At 44.5% G+C, this 19,192-nt stretch overlaps 2 protein-coding genes across 3 annotated transcripts; one reads left to right on the top strand and one right to left on the bottom strand.

Annotated features, from left to right (window-relative positions):
- Nucleotides 1-988: 988 nt before the first annotated feature.
- On the top strand, nt 989-7,060 carry bpnt1 (bisphosphate nucleotidase 1). 2 transcript variants are annotated; one of them, XM_031581066.2, is made up of 10 exons: nt 989-1,134; nt 2,055-2,176; nt 2,308-2,412; nt 2,518-2,625; nt 3,572-3,620; nt 4,103-4,183; nt 4,455-4,546; nt 5,833-6,030; nt 6,171-6,276; nt 6,628-7,060. In XM_031581066.2, the coding sequence occupies exons 2-10, from the start codon at nt 2,057-2,059 to the stop codon at nt 6,771-6,773; spliced, it is 1,005 nt and encodes a 334-aa protein (XP_031436926.1). In that variant the 5' UTR covers nt 989-1,134; nt 2,055-2,056; the 3' UTR covers nt 6,774-7,060. The 2 variants fall into 2 exon arrangements, with proteins under 2 accessions (XP_031436926.1, XP_012671179.1); XM_012815725.3 differs by lacking the exon at nt 4,103-4,183 and having other exon boundaries at nt 993-1,134.
- Nucleotides 7,061-7,167: 107 nt separating this feature from the next.
- Nucleotides 7,168-18,486, bottom strand: LOC105889818 (serine/threonine-protein phosphatase PP1-beta catalytic subunit-like). The gene is made up of 8 exons (XM_031581067.2): nt 18,347-18,486; nt 14,641-14,772; nt 12,587-12,817; nt 12,083-12,187; nt 11,832-11,903; nt 10,109-10,260; nt 9,626-9,760; nt 7,168-9,428 (listed from the first exon to the last, which is right to left on the bottom strand). The coding sequence occupies exons 1-8, from the start codon at nt 18,396-18,398 to the stop codon at nt 9,324-9,326; spliced, it is 984 nt and encodes a 327-aa protein (XP_031436927.1). The 5' UTR covers nt 18,399-18,486; the 3' UTR covers nt 7,168-9,323.
- Nucleotides 18,487-19,192: the final 706 nt, after the last annotated feature.

Here is a 19,192-nt window from a genome sequence, read left to right on the forward strand (position 1 = left end):
TTTGTCGACCAAAATGAGATGCAGGAGGAATTTCTATTCTGTAAGCAGCTGCCTGGAGGTAAAAAAAAGTTCAGAGATTTACAAAGTGATCGACAATTTTTTCCGTGAACATGATATACCCTGGCCAAAATGTGTCGCGATGTGCACAGACGGTGCAAGAGCCATGTATGACGCACTGCATGCTTCATAGGGAGAATGTTGTTGCCAAAGACATGAATGATGAATTCTCAAACGTCAGATCTCTCACTAGGTATGAAATATTTCATCCATACTTAAGCTTCTCAAGCTACTCAATTCTTTGTTCCTCCCTAATTGAATACAGAGTGATGGCTAACTGTAAAGGAGAAAAAATGTCAATAATAAACAGAATAAATTGAAACGAGTTGTGTGACACAGATGATTTGTAATTATGTTCAAACATGTGTAGGGGAGTGTGTGTGTGTGACTGACACTTAGTTCCAAATAAATTATATGAATACCAGGCCCAAATTTGGGGCGGCGGAGCTGGGGGTCCCTGCTCAGTGTTTCTCTCAGCCAAGGGGTCCTTTGGCTGAAAAAGGTTGAAGACCCCTGATCTACAGAGTTTGGTCCGCCATTTTTTTTAACTAAGGTAGTAGGTTACTAGGGAAGGTACACGCGTACCTACTCTCCTTGTCCTGATTGGTCAGCTGTCAGAAAGGCGCTTGACGTCACCCAGCGCTTCTGAAAAGTTGAGAAAATTGAACTCAAAAAAGCGTCGGTTTTTTTTTAAAGTTTTTAAAAGGCGTCCGCCTTTTTCCTTTTCTCCATAGGGTTGCATGTAAAAAAGGCGCTAGCAGTTGGGAAAAAAGTCAAGTGTGAACACGGCCAAACGTAGTAACCATGGACAGGCGCTATTTGAGCCTTATTTGGATCTCTGAGCCAGAGTTACTAGAGATCCTGGTAAATCCGGGGTGGGGCATCTGCCTTGCTGGACTACAAACACTTCCTCAGAGGTCTATTTGACTTAAATTACATATAGTTAACGGGTAGGGCTTTAGGACCTAGGTGTGCTCCGCAAGGCGGAGTATTCTAAAATGTTTGGTCTGAGTGGTTACATGAGCTGAATCCCTGTGCAATCTGCAGTTTGGCCATACCGAAGACGTACTGTTCCAGGTATCCTAAATATCTTTTGTTTTTGTTCTTACTAATATGTCTTAAGATTTAGGAAGTCAGACCGTGTTTGTAATTACAAATTAGGATCCTGCTTCTCATAGATTTAGCTAGACTGCCGAACTGACCTTAGCTGGCTAGCCAGTAATGTCAACCAAATGATCAAATAACGTCAACGTTAAGTTAGTTCAGTATCTTTGACAGTTGGTCACAACTCATCAGTTTAATGTTAGCTGTTACGTTCACATTGCATGTTTCAAAAGCATGGAAACAGTTAAAACGTTTGCGTTCATTTTAAAACTGTTATATAACCATTTACCTTAACAATAGAAAGATATATTCCGTAGTAACGATATTGACCTGGGAGTCAAAGCAATAAACCATTAACGTTAGGGTGTGTAGAGCTTAACTTAACTAAGATTTAACATCACTACTGTAAAAAAAAAAAAAAATACTTTATGTATTAAAGTCATCTCTGTTGGGGGCGATACTGATAGTAAACAGGAACTATGCTAACGTTAGTTAAGTTAGATTACTGTATCTCGAAACTTTGCTAATTGTACATACGTTTGACATTTGTACATCATAAGTGGGTTTCACGTCAGTGTCAATCAAGGAAAGTCCTTATGAGTGATGCAGTAGGCCCAGTTAAGTTACATTTTATTGTTACTTTGTTACCAGCGTTTCGCCTAAGGATGTGAGCTACGTCCGTGCCTACCATATTTTTGTTGGTTTTAATGAATGAAAGGTTGTCTTGAGAGTATGTGGGCGTGTTAATAATGACCTGTTGAGAGGTGTAAAGTCAAAGTGAAATGATCTGGCACTCATACAAAAGGTTGTGCAACAAGTAAAATGTAATGGTGACTAAGCATAATCTGGAAACCTTCCCTATGGCTATGTATCGCACTCATGTGTTTGTTTAGCCATGGCTACCAATCCATTACTTCTCATGCGACTGATGGCTTCGGCCTACGCAGTGGCGGAGAAGTCCGGAGCCATCGCAAGGAGGGTGATGCAGAGCGGAGACCTGGGCATAGTTGAAAAGGTAGAAAAAAATGCATAGATATGGCATTAATTATGTTTATTTCATTATTAAACTATATACATTTAATTGTTAAACTTCTAGCCACGTTTAACTGAAAGGACATTCAATTAGTGACGCTTTCTCATGTGCAGACAGGTGCCAACGACTTGCAGACTGCAGCTGATAGACTCGTCCAAAAGAGCATCTGCGCTTCACTGTCCCGCAGCTTCCCAAAGCTCACCATCATTGGAGAAGAGGTATCAGCCTTGTCTTGCTGTCCTTACTTTATAACTTCAAAAATATATTCAATTGACCAGTCAGGTGTGGCCAGGTGTGTGATGCTGCTGTTTACCTACCTGCAGGACCTGCCGGCAGAGACAGTAGAGGAGGACCTGATAGAGACCAAACAAGCTGAGGAGGTCCTGCTGAAGCCATGCCCTCCGGAGTACAGCAGCCTGAAAGAAGAGGAGGTGAGGAAGAGGGATTTTACTCTTGGAGATTGTTTGACTTATGTTAGACCAGTGGTTCCCAAACTAGGGGGGGTTGGGCGCAGGTGACCTTGCTAAGGGGGCGTTCCAAGTAAATGCAGATCGGGGTTGGAGGGTTTGACGAGGGAATACGTTTGACCTCCCATGCCTGTAGAAGTCATATCACTTAATTATTGTATTTCATATATTCCCACCAGGTATAAAAGTTAATGTTTGATCATCAGTAAACTTCAGAGTAACAAGCAATTTGCACACAACTGATTGCACATACAGCTTCTTGGCCAGCTGGTGCACAGGAGATCTCAATGTTGTAAATAATGTTGAAGTTTTGTGATGATACAGAGGGTTGCAGTTAGGTGATAATTATAAGCATAGAGTAGCGGTAAGAGTTTATACTCCTTGCCAAATGTGTTGCACAGACAAATGGCACATTGTTCCCTGCGCCAATCCTATCATTTTAAACGCAGTGGTGCAATTGCTGAGATTTAATTTTTTTAATGACAATGATGACTGATAGCTTAGACATACTGATCACATTGATTTACAGCACATTGGGGCTAGACACTACATGAATAAAGGCCTACTAGGTCTAGCGATGCCCCTGGTTCCCATGACTGACACAGTAGCAGCTGCAGAGTACGATTGGAAGATGTGTGAGGGATTCCAGTGTGCGTGAAGCGCATGGGTGCACTTCCTGAAGGGGAGGGCAGTGTGTGAGTGTGCAGTCACTACGGTTGAGTATGCGCTCTGGCTGCCATAACACAGAGCCTGGCTCTTTGGCATCGTGGTCAGTGTGCAGGTTTGTTACTCTGTAGAACCAGGTTCAAGGCTCTCTCCCTTTGCTACAATTATCCACAAATCCGATGTGGCTTTGGTTGTTTTGTCTGATCATTGTTGTAATTTGTGTATCTCCTTGTCCAAATCTTAGCTTGTCGTGTGGGTTGATCCACTGGATGGCACCAAGGAATACACAGAAGGTAAGCTATCCTGTCTTCTGTTGGGGCTAGCAACGATTTATCATTCTCATGCAGCATGCATTCTAATTTCCATTAAAATCTCTAATTGGCTGATTCTCAGTCCTGCTTACAACAGCTGATTTATCACACTAGCTCTGTAGTTTCTTGATTTACTTTCTGGACTATTCGTCTAGCAATCTCTGCTGTGTTCATTAAATGACATGCACCCACTGACCTATATAACATTTATAGATCAGTCTGTGCACCATGGAGACCTTGGGACTGATGAAAAGTGGGGCTTTAAGACGGGCATTAAAGCGGTAGTTCATTGTTGGTGGTGATGGTTGCCTATGTCTTACTTCCACCATTTTGCCTTAACCCCCTCTGTGTGTAACCATTTGCTTTCTTGCTGTCTCCCTGTCTTCTGCTCTCCGTCTCTCATCTGCTTTATTTCTTCTTTCCTTATTTTCTTCCTTGTTCCTCCTGTGCTGTTTTTGCTGTAGCTGCGAGTTTACTGTACAGCATCCCTCACAGACAGAAGGTCCACTCAGGCGCCGAGCTTCAGCTGTTGGCCACCGCACTCCGTAGGCTCAGCATGGAAGGGTTGGGGAGTGGAGTGGGGGGGGGGGGGGGGGGTCACAGGGATGAGTCAGGTGCAGAGAGATTGGAAAGTGGACACATTTACTTGAGGGAAGTCACTGTCTTTGAATCAGCTAGTGCTGCTTATGTGATGAGGCATGTTGCTAGGCTTCTACAACCTATATCTGAGTGTGGTGCTTTTGGGACGCAGGGATACTAATCTTAATATTGGTGCACTGTCTTGTGTGACTGGATTGTTTTGGTGTTTCAATTCAGGGCTCCTTGACCATGTGACAGTGTTGATTGGAATTTCTTATGGTGGCAGAGCCATAGCAGGAGTCATCAACCAGCCCTTCTACAACTACCAGGTATGAGATTTCATTTCCCATCAACCAACAGGCAACTTGAACATGAATGTACTAGTGTTGGGCGGTATCACTGTATTACAGTATACCGGGTATTTAGAAATCATTTAGTAAGGAATGATTTTCATTACCGTAAAAAATACAGACGCTCCTATTTCTATTAAACTAATGCGGAGATGCTGTACTGAGTGATGTACTGAGTGATGTACTGAGTGATGTACTGAGTGATGTACTGAGTGAGGTATTGAGGCGATGTATTGTACTGCACAGCACGCACCACCAGAGGGCAGTCTACTGGTGGGAAAGATGGTGACTGCGGGTGCTCTGTGTTGAAATAAACAAAGGGTGATGTTTTTAACTCTTCAACAAGTTGTCTCTGCGTTCCCTAGCGCTTAACTGACCCGGTTTACTCTCAGATGATTCTGGCGTTTACAGTGCATTATGGCTGACGCGGTTTCACTCAAATTAGGTCATTTCTGCTCTACAGCCAGACCTGTCTAAGTAGGCTAACTGTACATTAGCATTGTAGGCTAAACAATTTCATACGTGGTACAGTTACTAATACCACCAGCAGCTCAGTTTTTATGGGGTTTTTTTATATACCCAAATACGGAAGATAAGATGGTATGAAAAAGTAGATACCGGCCAAGCCTAGAATGTACCATTCAGTTTAAGCATAGATGACTAAACAGATGAGTTATTTAGTCTCATAAGAATAAAAAACACTCTTGTTGTAATAAGACCCTGAATGGCTCATTTATACCACCAATACATGATATATATGTAGGTCTTTTTTTCTATAAAGTAGACTAAATGTAGACTTTTCTTAAAACAGACTGACCAAAATAAAATGAACAGGTGAGAACATATAGGTTTTGACTTCACATTATATCCTTTTTAAAAATACTGAATATAATTTAAGCAATTGCATTTTATGCATAATATGGTTAACAACCCACCACAGTGTTCTTGGGAAAATATACATAAATGTTTTTGCTGAAGTGTAAGGAGCAAGCTCAGGTTGTAAACAAGAGAGCATAGAAAATCTCCTTTACAGTTCAACCAAGTGATTTAGTATACTGATGAAAAGCTATGTAATCATAACCCTGTGTGATTTATAAGCTGCCATCAAACACATAAAATGTTTTTATATCGATATACATCTCATCTGGAAATACCTTTAAGAAGTCGATATACCGTCCAGCCCTCCTTCATAGGACCTTGGTTGTTTGCAATGATCTGAAATCTGTTATTAGTTGGGTGAACTCACCTCTGTGCTGTCCCCTTAGCTGGGCTCAGGGGCAGTCTTGGGCAGGACCATGTGGGGGGTCCTGGGCCTGGGAGCTTTTGGCTTCCAGCTACAGGAAGTACCGGACAACCAGCGCATCGTCACTACCACGCGTTCCCACAGCAACAAGTTGGTGACGGACTGTGTTCAGGCCATGGAGCCGCACAAAGTCATCAAAGTAGGAGGGGCAGGAAACAAGGTGGGCGGGGCCAATATTTCAGTTTCTAATCTTCCATCTCCTTCCAGCGACTTTCCATTCAGTCTGCTTATTCTAAGGAAGCTGCTCATGGTTCAGAACGAAGATAAGCACTTACATGTGTGCTTTGTGTTTCCCAATAGATTGTCCAGCTAGTGGAGGGGAAGGCCTCTGCCTACGTGTTTGCCAGCCTAGGCACTAAAAAGTGGGATACCTGTGGACCTGAAGCCATCCTGCATGCAGTGGGTGGTAAGGATCTGTCCTGGTTTCAACATACTTCATTCATACACATGACGATACCAACAGTAACCACGAGTGTGCAGTTAGTAATGTTAAAAAGGCATCTTTGAATGTGATGTCATTACTGAGAGCCATTGATTATATGGATTTCTTGTGTACAGTTATCACAAACAGAAACTCCCTCAAGTGATAAATAGTTAGAAAAAAACCTTTTTCTTCAAAAGTTGCGCTTCTTTGAGGAATGAATTACAAGTTTTGCATAATATAGTTATATATAGTAATATATATCTGCTAACAATGGTGTTTTGTATGTGTGGAGATGATTCGGCATGACCATTGACACATCTGTCCCTTCCCCAGGCAAACTAACTGACATGCATGGAAATGCATACTGCTACGATGCTAATGTCAAACACATGAACTCAGCTGGTGTACTGGCCACTCTGCGGAATCACGACTACTACCTCAGTAGAGTGCCACAGTCTGTAAAACAGGCACTGTCTTAAGATGAAAGCATTCTGGGACATGTAGTTTTAAACTCTTATCATGTGCCTTCTTGGTTAGGAATAAAGCTACTACCACCTTAAATGTAATAAAACGCTACCTTCTGTCAGATCTTGATATATGCTGCACCTTGATATCAACAGTGATTCTACAGTACATGAAACATCTGGTGCAATTGTTGCCAAGTGATAATGTTGCTACTAATGATGTTCCATGAATTCCACCCATGTTTGTCATGGCTCGTGTTTTGTATGTCATTAAAGGACCAAATTTATATTCCATTTATAAATTCTGGAGTCTCACACTTATTTTGACACGGCAGAATATTAGCATCTCTCCCCCTCCCCCCCCAGAAAAGTGAGAATGATCCCTAACCACAAAAGACTCCAGACTGAGTTGACAGCACAGTTCCATTTATTCCACTCAAAGAGTCTGAAACAAACTGGTACAAATTTCAAAACTGACTTTTTTTTTCTTCATTTTTTAATTTAAAACACTTTTACATTTTCTCACCCGGAAGTGTTAGGTTTAATAGAATAAAACAAGGCATACGGCAAAATCTAAAATTAAAGCCTGAAAAAAGACCTTACGAGACGGACGATGCTTCCTTGTCACTGGCACAAATGTGCGTGGAGACTGAAGGATTGATAGTGGAGACTAAGGCTGAAGAGGACATGATGACCAACACATCTGACCAGGAATCAGTTTTACCCATTTCATGTCTACCTCAGACCCACTGACGAGGACCGAATGCTTCAACACCTGACCATAACAATTTGGGCCTAGTGCAGTATTTGCTCTGTCAGCATTTTAAAAGGCCTATTCCACAATATGAATACTCTGGTCTCTGTATGTTATTGGACGTGAGATCTGAGGAAGTATTATCTGAATTGAAGTCTGATAAACCGATGACTCAACTCAATTGCTGTTCCTCATTAACGTCCTCACCAAATATTTTAGTTCCTCTCTAAGTGCCTGAAGAGACACATAGGAGTCAGGACGTGGAAGGCCTGTCCTGCCTGAATACCAAGAGCCGTTCAGGCAACCACGAGCACATCCCCCCATCTGAACTCACATACTTTAACAAGTGGGAAGCTCTCTGCACAACTCATTTTAAAACGAAAAAAAGAAAACAATCTACCTCCCACAATTTCTACGTTCACTTTCAAGAATCGTTCACATCCTTGGTGGTGGTGACAACGCAACACCACTGTCAGTTCATTTAGGTACACTATGTGATGTAAGAAGAACAACACTGTGCTCCTAATGTGTACGCTGCTATGATTCTCATGGTATGGTCGCGTGTCATCTTCAGCCTTGGCCTCCAAAGTGCATTCACCCTGGCAAGGCAGGCACAGGAGCAGACCCTGAGGTCTACAACTTCCTCAGGCAGGGGAGAGGAGTGGAGCTGACCCTGAGGTCTAACAACCTCCTCAGGCATGGGAGTGGAGCGGAGCAGGGGGCTTGTGGTGAGCTGCAGAGGGGCCTACTGTCTGACCTTTGTACTAGTCCTCGCCCTACCACAGGCTCCTCCCTGGAGTCTCCTGCCAGTGTGAATGCACAGGCTTAAATCAAAACGACACATCTACAATGAGTGACAACTACATTCTTTTTTCGTTTGTTTGTTTTGTTTATTTCTTAGTTTTGTTAATCTGTTTAGGGTGAATGTATGGTTCTTATGAGTGGTTTGGTTTATATGTACACTTGGTTCTTTTTCGTCGTCTCAGGAGCTGAATGGTAACACATCTCCAGAGGAGAGATAACATTCTTGAGTCTGGGGGCAGGAGGGGGGTGGTGTGGGGTACCTTAAGGGCCAGGGCTTTAAGAGCCTGCGCCAACTAGAAAGAGAACAAACATGGAGCTAATAGAGATGTACCCACTGGCTGAGGTGAGGGGGGTGGGGGGGTTCTTGCCCCCTTCCGAATAGGGGGAAGGGGGGATATCTGTTTGGAAGGAACTGCCATTTTAAATACAGTCAAGGACTCTGAACCATCCTCACCAAGGCCCCTACCCCCTCCCTCTTATCCTGGCACACTCACACACACACACACACACACACACGCACGCGCACGCGCACACACACATCGTCTTTCAACTCTTTCTTTAATTGAAGGCAGGAAAGTATCCTTTCCACAAGCACACACACAAACACAGTCGTCCCCATGTGCCCAAACACTGAGCACTCGCACACGCGCACACTTGAACTATTTAGTCTGATATTGCTGCACCTTGTAACAGTGGAGGGCAGAGCACTACACATCTCATGGCAAAGACCACAGTCACTTTCTATGGATCCCTTCAAAATGACCAACAAACAAGCAAAGGAACAGGAACATTAGTCACAGCAAATTCTCGCTTTTATATGTACATAAGAAAGTGGTGAGGATTGTGTATGAGAGAGAGTGTGTGTGTGTGTGTGTAGGGGGCTGTATGCACTCCCTTCAGCGAGAGAGAAGGAGAGAGAGAAAGGAGGGGTAGGTGCAGTGGGGCTGTGCTGCCCCTGGGGTGGGGTGGTGGGGGTCCTGGGGGGTGCTGGTGGACGGCCCAGGTGCTCACCTCTTCTTGGGGGCCTGAGCCGTGCGTGGGGGGGTGACTGGCCGACCTGAGTTCACGCCCCCATACTGATACTTAGCTTTCTTCTCCGAAGGCTTCAAAATCTGAGAAAGAGACAGGGAGGGAGAGGAAGAGAGAGAAAAGGGGATGAAATAGTGAGAGGAAGAGAAAAATACCAGGAAAGAGAGACAGATATACATTCTAAGAGCACGGTAAGAAAACCTGCTTGTTCACTGCCTGTCTGCTTGTTTATGTGTATGCAGAATATCTGTCTGCATGCGTGCGTGTGTGTGTGAGATACCTGGAAAGAGCACATGAGAGACTCATCCACACTCATCATTCCTCCGGCGTTGTCAAACTCCCCGCAGTAGTTGGGAGCTGAGAACAGCGTCACCAGCTGTCGCTTGGCAAAGAACTCATATCCATCCTCCACAACCTGATACAAACAAACACAAACACTGCCCGTTAATCTCAACCGTGCGCTATCACCACTCCTCCTCAAGCCCACTAATCACAGTTACAGCCTGAGCGAGGATCTTTAACTCAACCTCAGCAGCACCACATACCTTCATAATTAAGTGATACAGGGTTATTTACAAACAAATTATTTACTATCACTTATTCATATGAATCATCTCTTATTTATGTTACATATGCTGTATAATAAGGAAATGCACGGAGAGATGCCAGAATCAGCATCGAGAGGAATACCACACAAAAAAAGATGATCCTTCAGACGTAGCCATTTTTCTTTTTCCCTTGCATTTGTTCAGACACAGCATACCTGGTGTGCTCTGCAGATAAGGTCCAGATCGTGGCGGTTGAGGAACTTGCTGACCACGTCAGCCCCGAAGGTGAAGGAGACGCCGCGGTCGTTCTCACCCCAACCCTGCACGTCCTTATCCGGGTCTGACCACAGCAAGTCACAGAGCAACCCTGACAATGCACACACCATGTTATAGTAAAACAACTAGGGCTGTGAAATGATTACAATTTTTAATCAGATTAAATCACAGGTTTCTGTGGATTAATCATGATTAATCACATATTACCGATTTTCTCTGTATATTTTTGTGAGAACAAAAAGATTTATGACAAAAGACGGATATAGACATTTAACATGTTTTCTTTTTTTATTCATAAAAAAAAACAATGGTGCTGCAACTCAGCAGTTCTTTAGCAGTTATCTTTGCTATTCCATATGGAATATTAATATAATCTTCATCCTAAACAGAATTTGGGCTTCTTAGCCATTGTATGGTTGAATAAAATATTTTTCTTTTCTTTTTAAATCAAACAGAAATGATTTGGGCTTCTTAGCCATTGTTTTTATAGGATGTTTGAAAATGTTTCTCTTTTTTGTCAAACAACCATTAACCACACCAGTTTACACCAGTTTTACAGTAGTCTAGCCGCGGCTATCATATTACGTGCACTGTCTATCCCTATAGTGGTCGTTTTGTCTTCAATTGCCCAGTTGCTTGCAACAGTTTGGAACTGTTGTGCGCACATGCCTCTGCAAAGTGGCGCTCTTCTGTGTTCATGCACGTTGTGTAAACGACTTTAACTTCCATTCGTCGGTGATTAGATGTGCAGTTACACCCAGGTAGTTATCGTTACTCACAGAAGTCCAGTGATCCCCTGTCAGCGCCTGATGTTTCGTAGCAGCCAAGTCATTTTCCTTTTTTTCCCACTTCATCTTCATTCAGCTCGTGGATTTTTGTTATTATTGTGCGTCTTTGCAGTGCTTTGATGCTCGAGTCCCCCGTTGCCACTCTCAAAACTTCGGTGAACCCCTCGTCCTCAACAATATTAATCGGTCTACAGCTTTTTGCAATCCATTCGGCAACTGTGCTAGTCAAATTGTCACAGGCAGACTTAATGAGGGGCCTACGTTGTTCAGTGAGCGTGGTTTGGCGCATTCCACTCCTCGCCGACCAACGCATGCATCGCGTTGAGGTAGTACTTAAGGCTGGTATTGCTACGGTGAAACGATAACGTCTTCCCGCAGAGTGTGCATTTCACTTTTTATTTTTATTGAATGTTCCATCCTTGTTTTTTTTAAACACGAACTTCCTATTACAGCGGCGACTAATGCAGAATTGTGGGTATATTGGAAGCTCATTTTGCGCATGCGTTAAATGCGTTAAAAAAAATGAACTAATTAATCCTGTAATTTAATCATAACGCGTTATTTTTCACAGCTCTAAAAACAACAAAACATAATATTCACATGCATCCTCAGCACTGCCTGGGCATTCAAACCCTCAAACAAACAGGGGGAGAAGTATGAGAAAAGATAAAAACAGATAGTGGGATGGCTTTCAGGCCGGTGTGTGTGTGCACAGTGGAGTACCTGTCTGGTGTGTGTGTGCACAGTGGAGTACCTGTGTCTGGTGTGTGTGCGTGAGTGTGCGTGTGCGTGCACAGTGGAGTACCTGTGTCTGGTGTGTGTGTGTGTGTGTGTGTGTGTGTGTGTGTGTGTGTGTGTGCGCACAGTGGGGTACCTGTGTCTGGCACATCTGTAGGCCTCATGATGCGACGAATCTGCTCCATGGACTGCAGGTCAGGAGAGAGACCTGGGGAAAGTGAGACAGCAGGATGAGACACACAGAGAGACAGGCAAACAGACAGACAACTAGACACAGCCAGATTACACATCGAACAGGTAAATGGGCAGACAGGCACACAGGCACACAGGACTGACGAGACAGACAGGCAGATGGCATGGCAGACAGCCAGCCAGACAGACACACACCTCCATGACAGCAGAAGATCTTCTCATCGATAATGGCAGCTATGGGCAGGCAGTTGAAGCAGTCTGTGAAGGTCTTCCACAGTTTGATATTGAACCTGCGCTTGCCTGCAGGTTAAGATTTGGGACAAAGCAAGAACACGTGTTAATGTCTACAGAAGTATTCTCTTCTTCGTGTGTGTGTGTGTGTGTGTGTGTGTGTGTGTGTGTGTGGGTGATGCACGTCCAGTCTTACAAAATTATGTTGGTTTGCTGTAACCCAACTGACTCAAATTGGGTGCAAGCTTATTATTTTTTCACGCTGTCTGATCTGCCGACTATGACTTTCTGTTGAGACCGAACAGGGAGAGAGTACGAGTGTGACTGCCAAACACGTGGATTTACAATTGCAGAATCAACAGACACATTGTGTGTGTGTGTGTTCGTATGTGCAAAAGAGAGAGAGAGAGAGAGAGAGAGAGACAGAGAGAGAGAGAGAGAGAGAGAGAGGTTTGGGTGTGCACTCACACTCATCGTAGAAGCCGTAGATGCGGTTGATGGAGGCACACTCGTGGTTGCCGCGCAGCAGGAAGAAGTTCTCGGGGTATTTGATCTTGTAGGCCAGCAGCAGGCAGATGGTCTCCAGGGACTGCTTGCCCCGGTCCACGTAGTCGCCCAGGAACAGGTAGTTAGCCTCAGGGGGGAAGCCCCCATACTCAAAGAGCCGCAGCAGGTCTGTGTACTGCCCATGGATGTCCCCTGCAAAGACAGAAAACAGAATTAGATACAGACAGAGCAAGAGGGAGAGAGAGAGAGAGAGAGAGAGAGAAACGGGGGGAGAGGGGGGTGTATATACACACACACACACACACACATATATATTTGGTACGATCAAAAATAAATAAGCCAAGATGATAAATAGAAGAGAGAAAGAGGGAGGGGGGTGATGTCTGATTGCTGTCCTTGCTGCTCTGATGAGGGTCTTGTTCTGCAGACTCTCTTGGGTGCGAGGAGGCCATTTATATCCCAGCGTTCCACTTTTTGCCCTACACACCAGCTCTGCCCAGTCCCAGACACGCTCTTCCCCCCCCCCCTCTTCCTCTTCTGCCGCCTCGTCGTCCTCCTCCTCCTCCTCTCTCCCATCCCCTCCATCACCATTAACCTGCAGGTGCTTTGGACTGGACAGCAAATCCTCACCTTTCAGGCTCACTTCGACTGGAGGTGATTTCATCATCCTGAGGCTGCCAACACTGGACTACCATTCCCTTAGTAGAAACACTAGCCCACTAAAAGAGGAGATGTGTTCTGATCGCTCCTCTCTGGTGTGCTGCTCCGGCCTCCTGCTCCCGCCCACAGAAGCAGAGCGCTGCAGCTTTTAAACCAACAACCAGCTGTTTCAAGGGCAGGCTCTGCAGCCAGGCACCCACACACGCACGCATGCACACACAGAAACACACACACGTACATACACATACAACCACACACACACACACACACACACAAGACACACATTCCCACATACACAACGCACACTGGGCTGCTGTGGAACACCAGGCCTCTGCCGTTTTTGTTTATGGAGCTGCACTGATGTGGAGACAGCACTGCATATAAGCACCTCAATGCCTCTGGTAAATGACAGCACTGCATATAAGCACCTCAATGCCTCTGGTAAATGACAGCACTTCATAAATGCCTCTGGTAAATGCCAATTTGGTTTTATGGGACCTGCTGATGACAAAGTACATCATTGCAGTTTTACACTTGGTAATTTTAATTGGCAATAAAGCTGACAGGGAAGGCAAGACGTCAGGCTCATGGACAAAGACGGGGGGGGTGGGGGGAATAGACTACCGGTGTTGGGACGATAATAAAATTGCTTGTTCAGGACATGATGTTTGGGAGGATAATCGTTAAGATAATTATGCCCCATAATGGTAATAGAGCTCATAAAATAGAATTTACACAGACGTCCCCCCAGTCTCCGTGAGAGTGGGGTCAGGTTGGGGCCACAGTGAGTTTTTAGGAGTGCCAAGGCTTCTGCCAACTGGCAAGCAGCTGCGCTGCCAGGACGACAACCTGCATGTGTAACACTGTCTGATCCATCAACCTGCATGTGTAACACTGTCTGATCCATCAACCTGCATGTGTAACACTGTCTGATCCATCAACCTGCATGTGTAACACTGTCTGATCCATCAACCTGCATGTGTAACACTGTCTGATCCATCAACCTGCATGTGTAACACTGTCTGATCCATCAACCGGCATGTGGTGCCACTGCCAAACATCACACAAGGAAGGTGAATACATACTGCTGTTTGTTGATTGGTCATGTGTATGTAGGAGGCGATGGTGTCTATGAAACAGTGTGTGTGTGTTTAAATATATGTGTTTATATGCATGATGATCTTTATGTGGTGATATGAATGGTGGCATAACAAGTGTATGGTGGTGTTTTGATGTGTATGAGGTGTGTATGTGTGTGACAGGTGTGTGTGACAAGTGTAGGTGTGTGTGTGTGTGTGTGTGTGTGTGTGTGGTGGTGTCTGTATGTATGTATGTATGTGTGTCTGCACACTCACCACATATCTTGAGCGGTGCCTCAAGCTCCAGCAGAATTGGCTGGCTCAGGAAGATCTCGCGGGACTTGATGCAGAGCCCACGTACCTCCGCCTCCGTCATCTGCACAATCTTCCCCGGCCTGCATCCTCGCACTGAGAGAGAGCGAGAGAGAGAGAGGTGTTATTCCTGCCCACCATATTCTCCTTTCACTCTGAGCTGTAAGCCTTGGCAACCCTCTGCTGTGGAAACTAATTTCGGGTGTGTGTGTTTGTTTGTGTGAAAGAGACGGAGAGAGAGTGATGAGAGGAGAGAGAGAGAGAGAGAGACAGAGAGAAAGAGAGAGAGAAGTGAGAGCTCCACTCAAACAGATGGCTTGGCCCTGGTTTGGGCCTTCAGATGACACAACACTCATCTGCACCATCAAACACCCCAGTGTCTCTCTTACACTCACGTGCACACACGCGCACACACACTATACATATTCACACAGAGTGACCTTTCAGCTCTGCAAAACAAAAACAAGGACAATATTTCCCCCAGAAAAGCATGGAGAAGACACAAAATGAAAACACCCAGACCCAGTCCTAGCCAGACAGTCCTGAAGGGAGCCGCCTGATATACAGGAAAACTCCTTACAGAACAGGGATTGTGAGTGGGGCTATACAGCCACATGTATGTTAGTGTGTGTGTGTGTGTGTGTGTGTGTGTGTGTGTGTGTGTGTGTGTGAGAGAGAGAGAGAGTGTGAGTGTGTGTGTTATCAGAGTGTGTGCACACGTAAGTCTTGTAAGATATGTTCATATGATACATTCTGTCAAAGAAGGCCTCTGCATGCTGTATCTAGGCCCATGCAGGAGTGCCACTGTGTACAATGTGGTGTCTCCGCTTGCACTTCCTGCTTAACCTCGTGTGTGTTGTGCCAATGCACAAAAATGCGCACACAGCAAGGGCACTAGGCAACTTGTACACTAACACAGATCTCTGAGGTTGAACTAGAGAGGTTGAACTCTAGCCTGAATCCCAGCCTGTGCCTGCTGGGAGTGGTGCAATTCCTCTGCTCTGGCTCTGGCTCTCCGTCTCCCTCTTTCACCCACTCTCCCTCTCTCCCCCACCATCAGGTTAAAGTGGACTGGACAGGATCAGCTCCAGGACCCAGCCCGCTCCTCTCAGTCCTGTGGGCCACTGCCGTAGAGGCTGCCTCCTTCAAGTGGGCCTTTTAGGGGAGTGATGGGCCAGCTGAACACAGTTAGCCTACATTCCAAAATGAGGAGCGATTACGTGCGTCACATGGAAAAGACAGATCGGTGTGTCACCTGAATCGCTGAACCCTCTCAACACATCTCCAATCAGGCCAGCCACATCAAAAGCAGGCCGGTGGCCCTATTCGGCACGCCACGCAGAATTGAGAGCATTGAACTGGGTCTGGGTTTGTCTTAACACAAAAGTACAAACACAAACACACACTCACACACACTCACATGTGTGGTGGGGGTTGACTATATATATGACACCAGTGTCTAGGGTCACTAATTGGCTTGGATCCGTTGAACTGTAAACCCTAGCCTACGGTGACGAAAGGAGGTGTGTCTTCAAAACTCCTTTCGCTGTGAGTCAGACTTCCATTAACATTTAACCTCTATAGAGGATAAATACAAGAATGTAAAAAATAAGATCCACCATAGCACAATTTTCTTCTGAATATCATAATCCGTGGCATAGATAAGGTATTTTGGCACAAAAAAAAAATACCATTTTGATGGTAAGGGTATAAATCAATGGCCAATTCACCCTGAAAAATGATGCAAATTCTTATAAAGCCTACCTGCCCAGACAACCCCACACCTGCTCAGCGCAATAAACATGTTTTTCAGCATATTACCAACTAGGGCTACAGGTTAACAGTGAGTTCATTTCACAGTTCTCTTTCCCCACTAAGAGGAAGGGTCTCATTGCACCTGTGTGAATCCCCACCTGTGTCTGTAAAAAGGCCAACGGCTGCTTCTGTTTACACAGACCCTCTGTGTGGAGCTTAATGGATGAACACAGATGACCTTTGGCAGGGCATAACTCACAAGGACATTTTCATCCACGCCAGCTAAAAGCAGCAGTGTGCATGATGTACCAAACTAGGCCTGCCAATGCCCAGGATGTCAATTCCCAGTGCTGTACCTTTTAAATAGCCACCAGCATTGACACACACACACACACACACACACACACACACACACACACCTATGAGGCTCCTAAAATAAAAAGTGAAGAGCTGTGCTCCTGCCAGGACTGACCGTCTCCCTGCACAACATGCGTACATCTCACACACAAAAGGTCAAAACATTAACCTGTCCAAGGACACTATTCCTTGCACACATTCATGCAAACTCATATTCTCATGCTTGCAATTTCATGCCAAGAATACACAGTGTAAAACAAACAGGAGGGTATGAGGAGGGGGCGCAAGAACAAGAGCAAGCTAGTAGCAGGTGGCTGCCACTGCTGGGCATATGTTTTGTTCCAAGTGGGACAGAGAGTCATGTCTCCCAATTACACTCTCTCCCTCCCATACACAGAGTCCCCTACATTGCTGTGAACTCCAACTCCTCGTTATTCTTTTACCGAAACACACATTTTTAATGCAGATACAAAATAGAAGGGAACGCAGCATGGTCACAGACGTACAAGTGTTTCGAAGGCAATCACTCGTTCAGATCCTTTCTCTGTGCTACATGACGACATGGAATTATGGAGAAGAGTATCACGACTGTAAGGAGAGAGTTGTCATTGTGAAGCTAACACAATGTGAGCTTACAGTGTTTCTAAACAAGAGGAATATTTGGAACTACCGACAAGATTTAGACGACACCTTTACCAACAGAATGCTGCCATAACCCTTGTGATTGGCAATGTTATTTACCGAAATGTTAGTGATCATTCACAGAATAACGATGTGAAGCAATGGGCAGAACTGGTGGCAGGCAAGGCCGCCTCCCTCACAATGTACATTGTCCGGCTAGTCGCGGGTAGAAACCATAGCTGCAACCTGCAGCACACATCTCTACAAATGGTAATGTGGGGGTGTGTTCGCAGGCTCCCGCTATTGCTCCTGACCCGACCTGAAGCTGCTAGCAAATGTTATTTCTTGATATTGAAAAACAAACGTTAATTCAAGCAGGTTCTTAATACAGACCTAAGGCCAGAATCAAACTCATATTCAAAAGGATATCCATTTAATCTAAGGCAGGCTAGGTTTCAGAGTCGACTGCCTGATTGCAGTCCAAAACATCTGACAAAAACCAGGCAGGGAGAACGACAACGTTAGCTAGCTAGCGATAGCTAACTAGCCTGACTGCTGGGTAACCAAGAGCGCCTACTAAAACGAACAAGCTAACGTTAGCTAGATTAGATTATTTTAACGTTTCTAAATAGTCTGTTTGTCGAAACCAGCTCCTCGAAATACGGTTACTGTTTTGCTGCAAGCACGTAATAAAACGTTTTATTTTCTACATTTGGGCAAAACAAAATATCGTAAAGCTACCGAGCTAGTTAGCCAACCACAGGCTAACAAACTGCACTTTGGCCACATCTAAGGTTAGCTAACAAGTCTGACAAGCAAGTTACTTGATGTCCGAATACGTCGAATGTCTGAAAATGTCATTTCATTGTCACACAGTCTATAGCAGAGTTTCAGTCGAGACAAAAATGGAAAACGTTGCTAAAACAAGGTACATTACCTTCCAAGAGTCGGGAGATGATGCTGTCAACGTTAAGCTCACCCTCCGCCATCTTCTGAGAAGAACTGTAAAGAATGGCGATTCTCGTGCTCACAGCCAGAGGGCGACAGTTAAACAGAGGACAAACGCTCAGTAAATATCCTGCCAAGTGCGTATATGTGTTATTTGTGAAATTTCACTAGAAGGTAGGCTATGGGCTACGTACTTACGTTATTTGTGTAGAATTGCAAAAACAGCTTATCACATCAGCCTGTCAACATAGTTATTCAACGGGGCAATTATAGCTTATGAAAAATTAACAAACAGGCATCATGTTTCCCTTTCAAAGGATTTAGTTAAGAGCTCATGTTTCCTTGAGTTTTTCAATGAATTGTTCAAGGGAGTCTTCTCTCATTTAAATTACGACAGTCCGAATCCATTGTTTCAAAGCCTAACCTAGCCTGCAAGTGGTTTCATGTGACACATTTGGTAAGAGAAGAAAGACAGAACTCAGAATTACCTATTTTATTGCTTAGCCACCAGGGCTTAAACACAAATGATTTACAGACACTTCACCTGAAGTCCCATACAAAAGATTAGACATTTCCTCTGGCCTGTATAGGCTTACATGGTCATCATGTGAAATAACTCAATTGGATTGATGTGATATAATTCATTAGTCTGTATAGGTCCAGGTGTGGGTGGCTGAAGGATGATATTGAGTTCCAGTCCCAACGATACAACAAAGCCGATGGTGACTCCACTGAGTTGAATTAGACTATTATTGTTGTTGAATCAATGAATTACAATTTTTTTTTAAAGGGGGTGTTCTTCAATACATTTAATAAATGTACTATGATACTCTGA

The sequence above is a fragment of the Clupea harengus genome, chromosome 15, assembly GCF_900700415.2.
Source record: "Clupea harengus chromosome 15, Ch_v2.0.2, whole genome shotgun sequence".
In the NCBI taxonomy this organism is placed as follows: Eukaryota; Metazoa; Chordata; class Actinopteri; order Clupeiformes; family Clupeidae; genus Clupea; species Clupea harengus.

Bases quoted from the DNA above. Each gene is read 5' to 3' on its own strand.
- LOC105889818 (XM_031581067.2), bottom strand. From the start codon at position 18,398: ATGGCGGAGGGTGAGCTTAACGTTGACAGCATCATCTCCCGACTCTTG. The intron at 12,188-12,586 runs GTGAGTGCACAC...CTTAACCTGCAG, and splicing joins CTACGGCTTCTACGATGAGT to GCAAGCGCAGGTTCAATATC. The intron at 10,261-11,831 runs GTACCCCACTGT...GTGCATTGTCAG, and splicing joins TACAGATGTGCCAGACACAG to GGTTGCTCTGTGACTTGCTG.
- bpnt1 (XM_031581066.2), top strand. From the start codon at position 2,057: ATGGCTACCAATCCATTACTTCTCATGCGACTGATGGCTTCGGCCTAC. The intron at 6,031-6,170 runs GTGGGCGGGGCC...GTTTCCCAATAG, and splicing joins TAGGAGGGGCAGGAAACAAG to ATTGTCCAGCTAGTGGAGGG. The intron at 6,277-6,627 runs GTAAGGATCTGT...TCCCTTCCCCAG, and splicing joins CATCCTGCATGCAGTGGGTG to GCAAACTAACTGACATGCAT.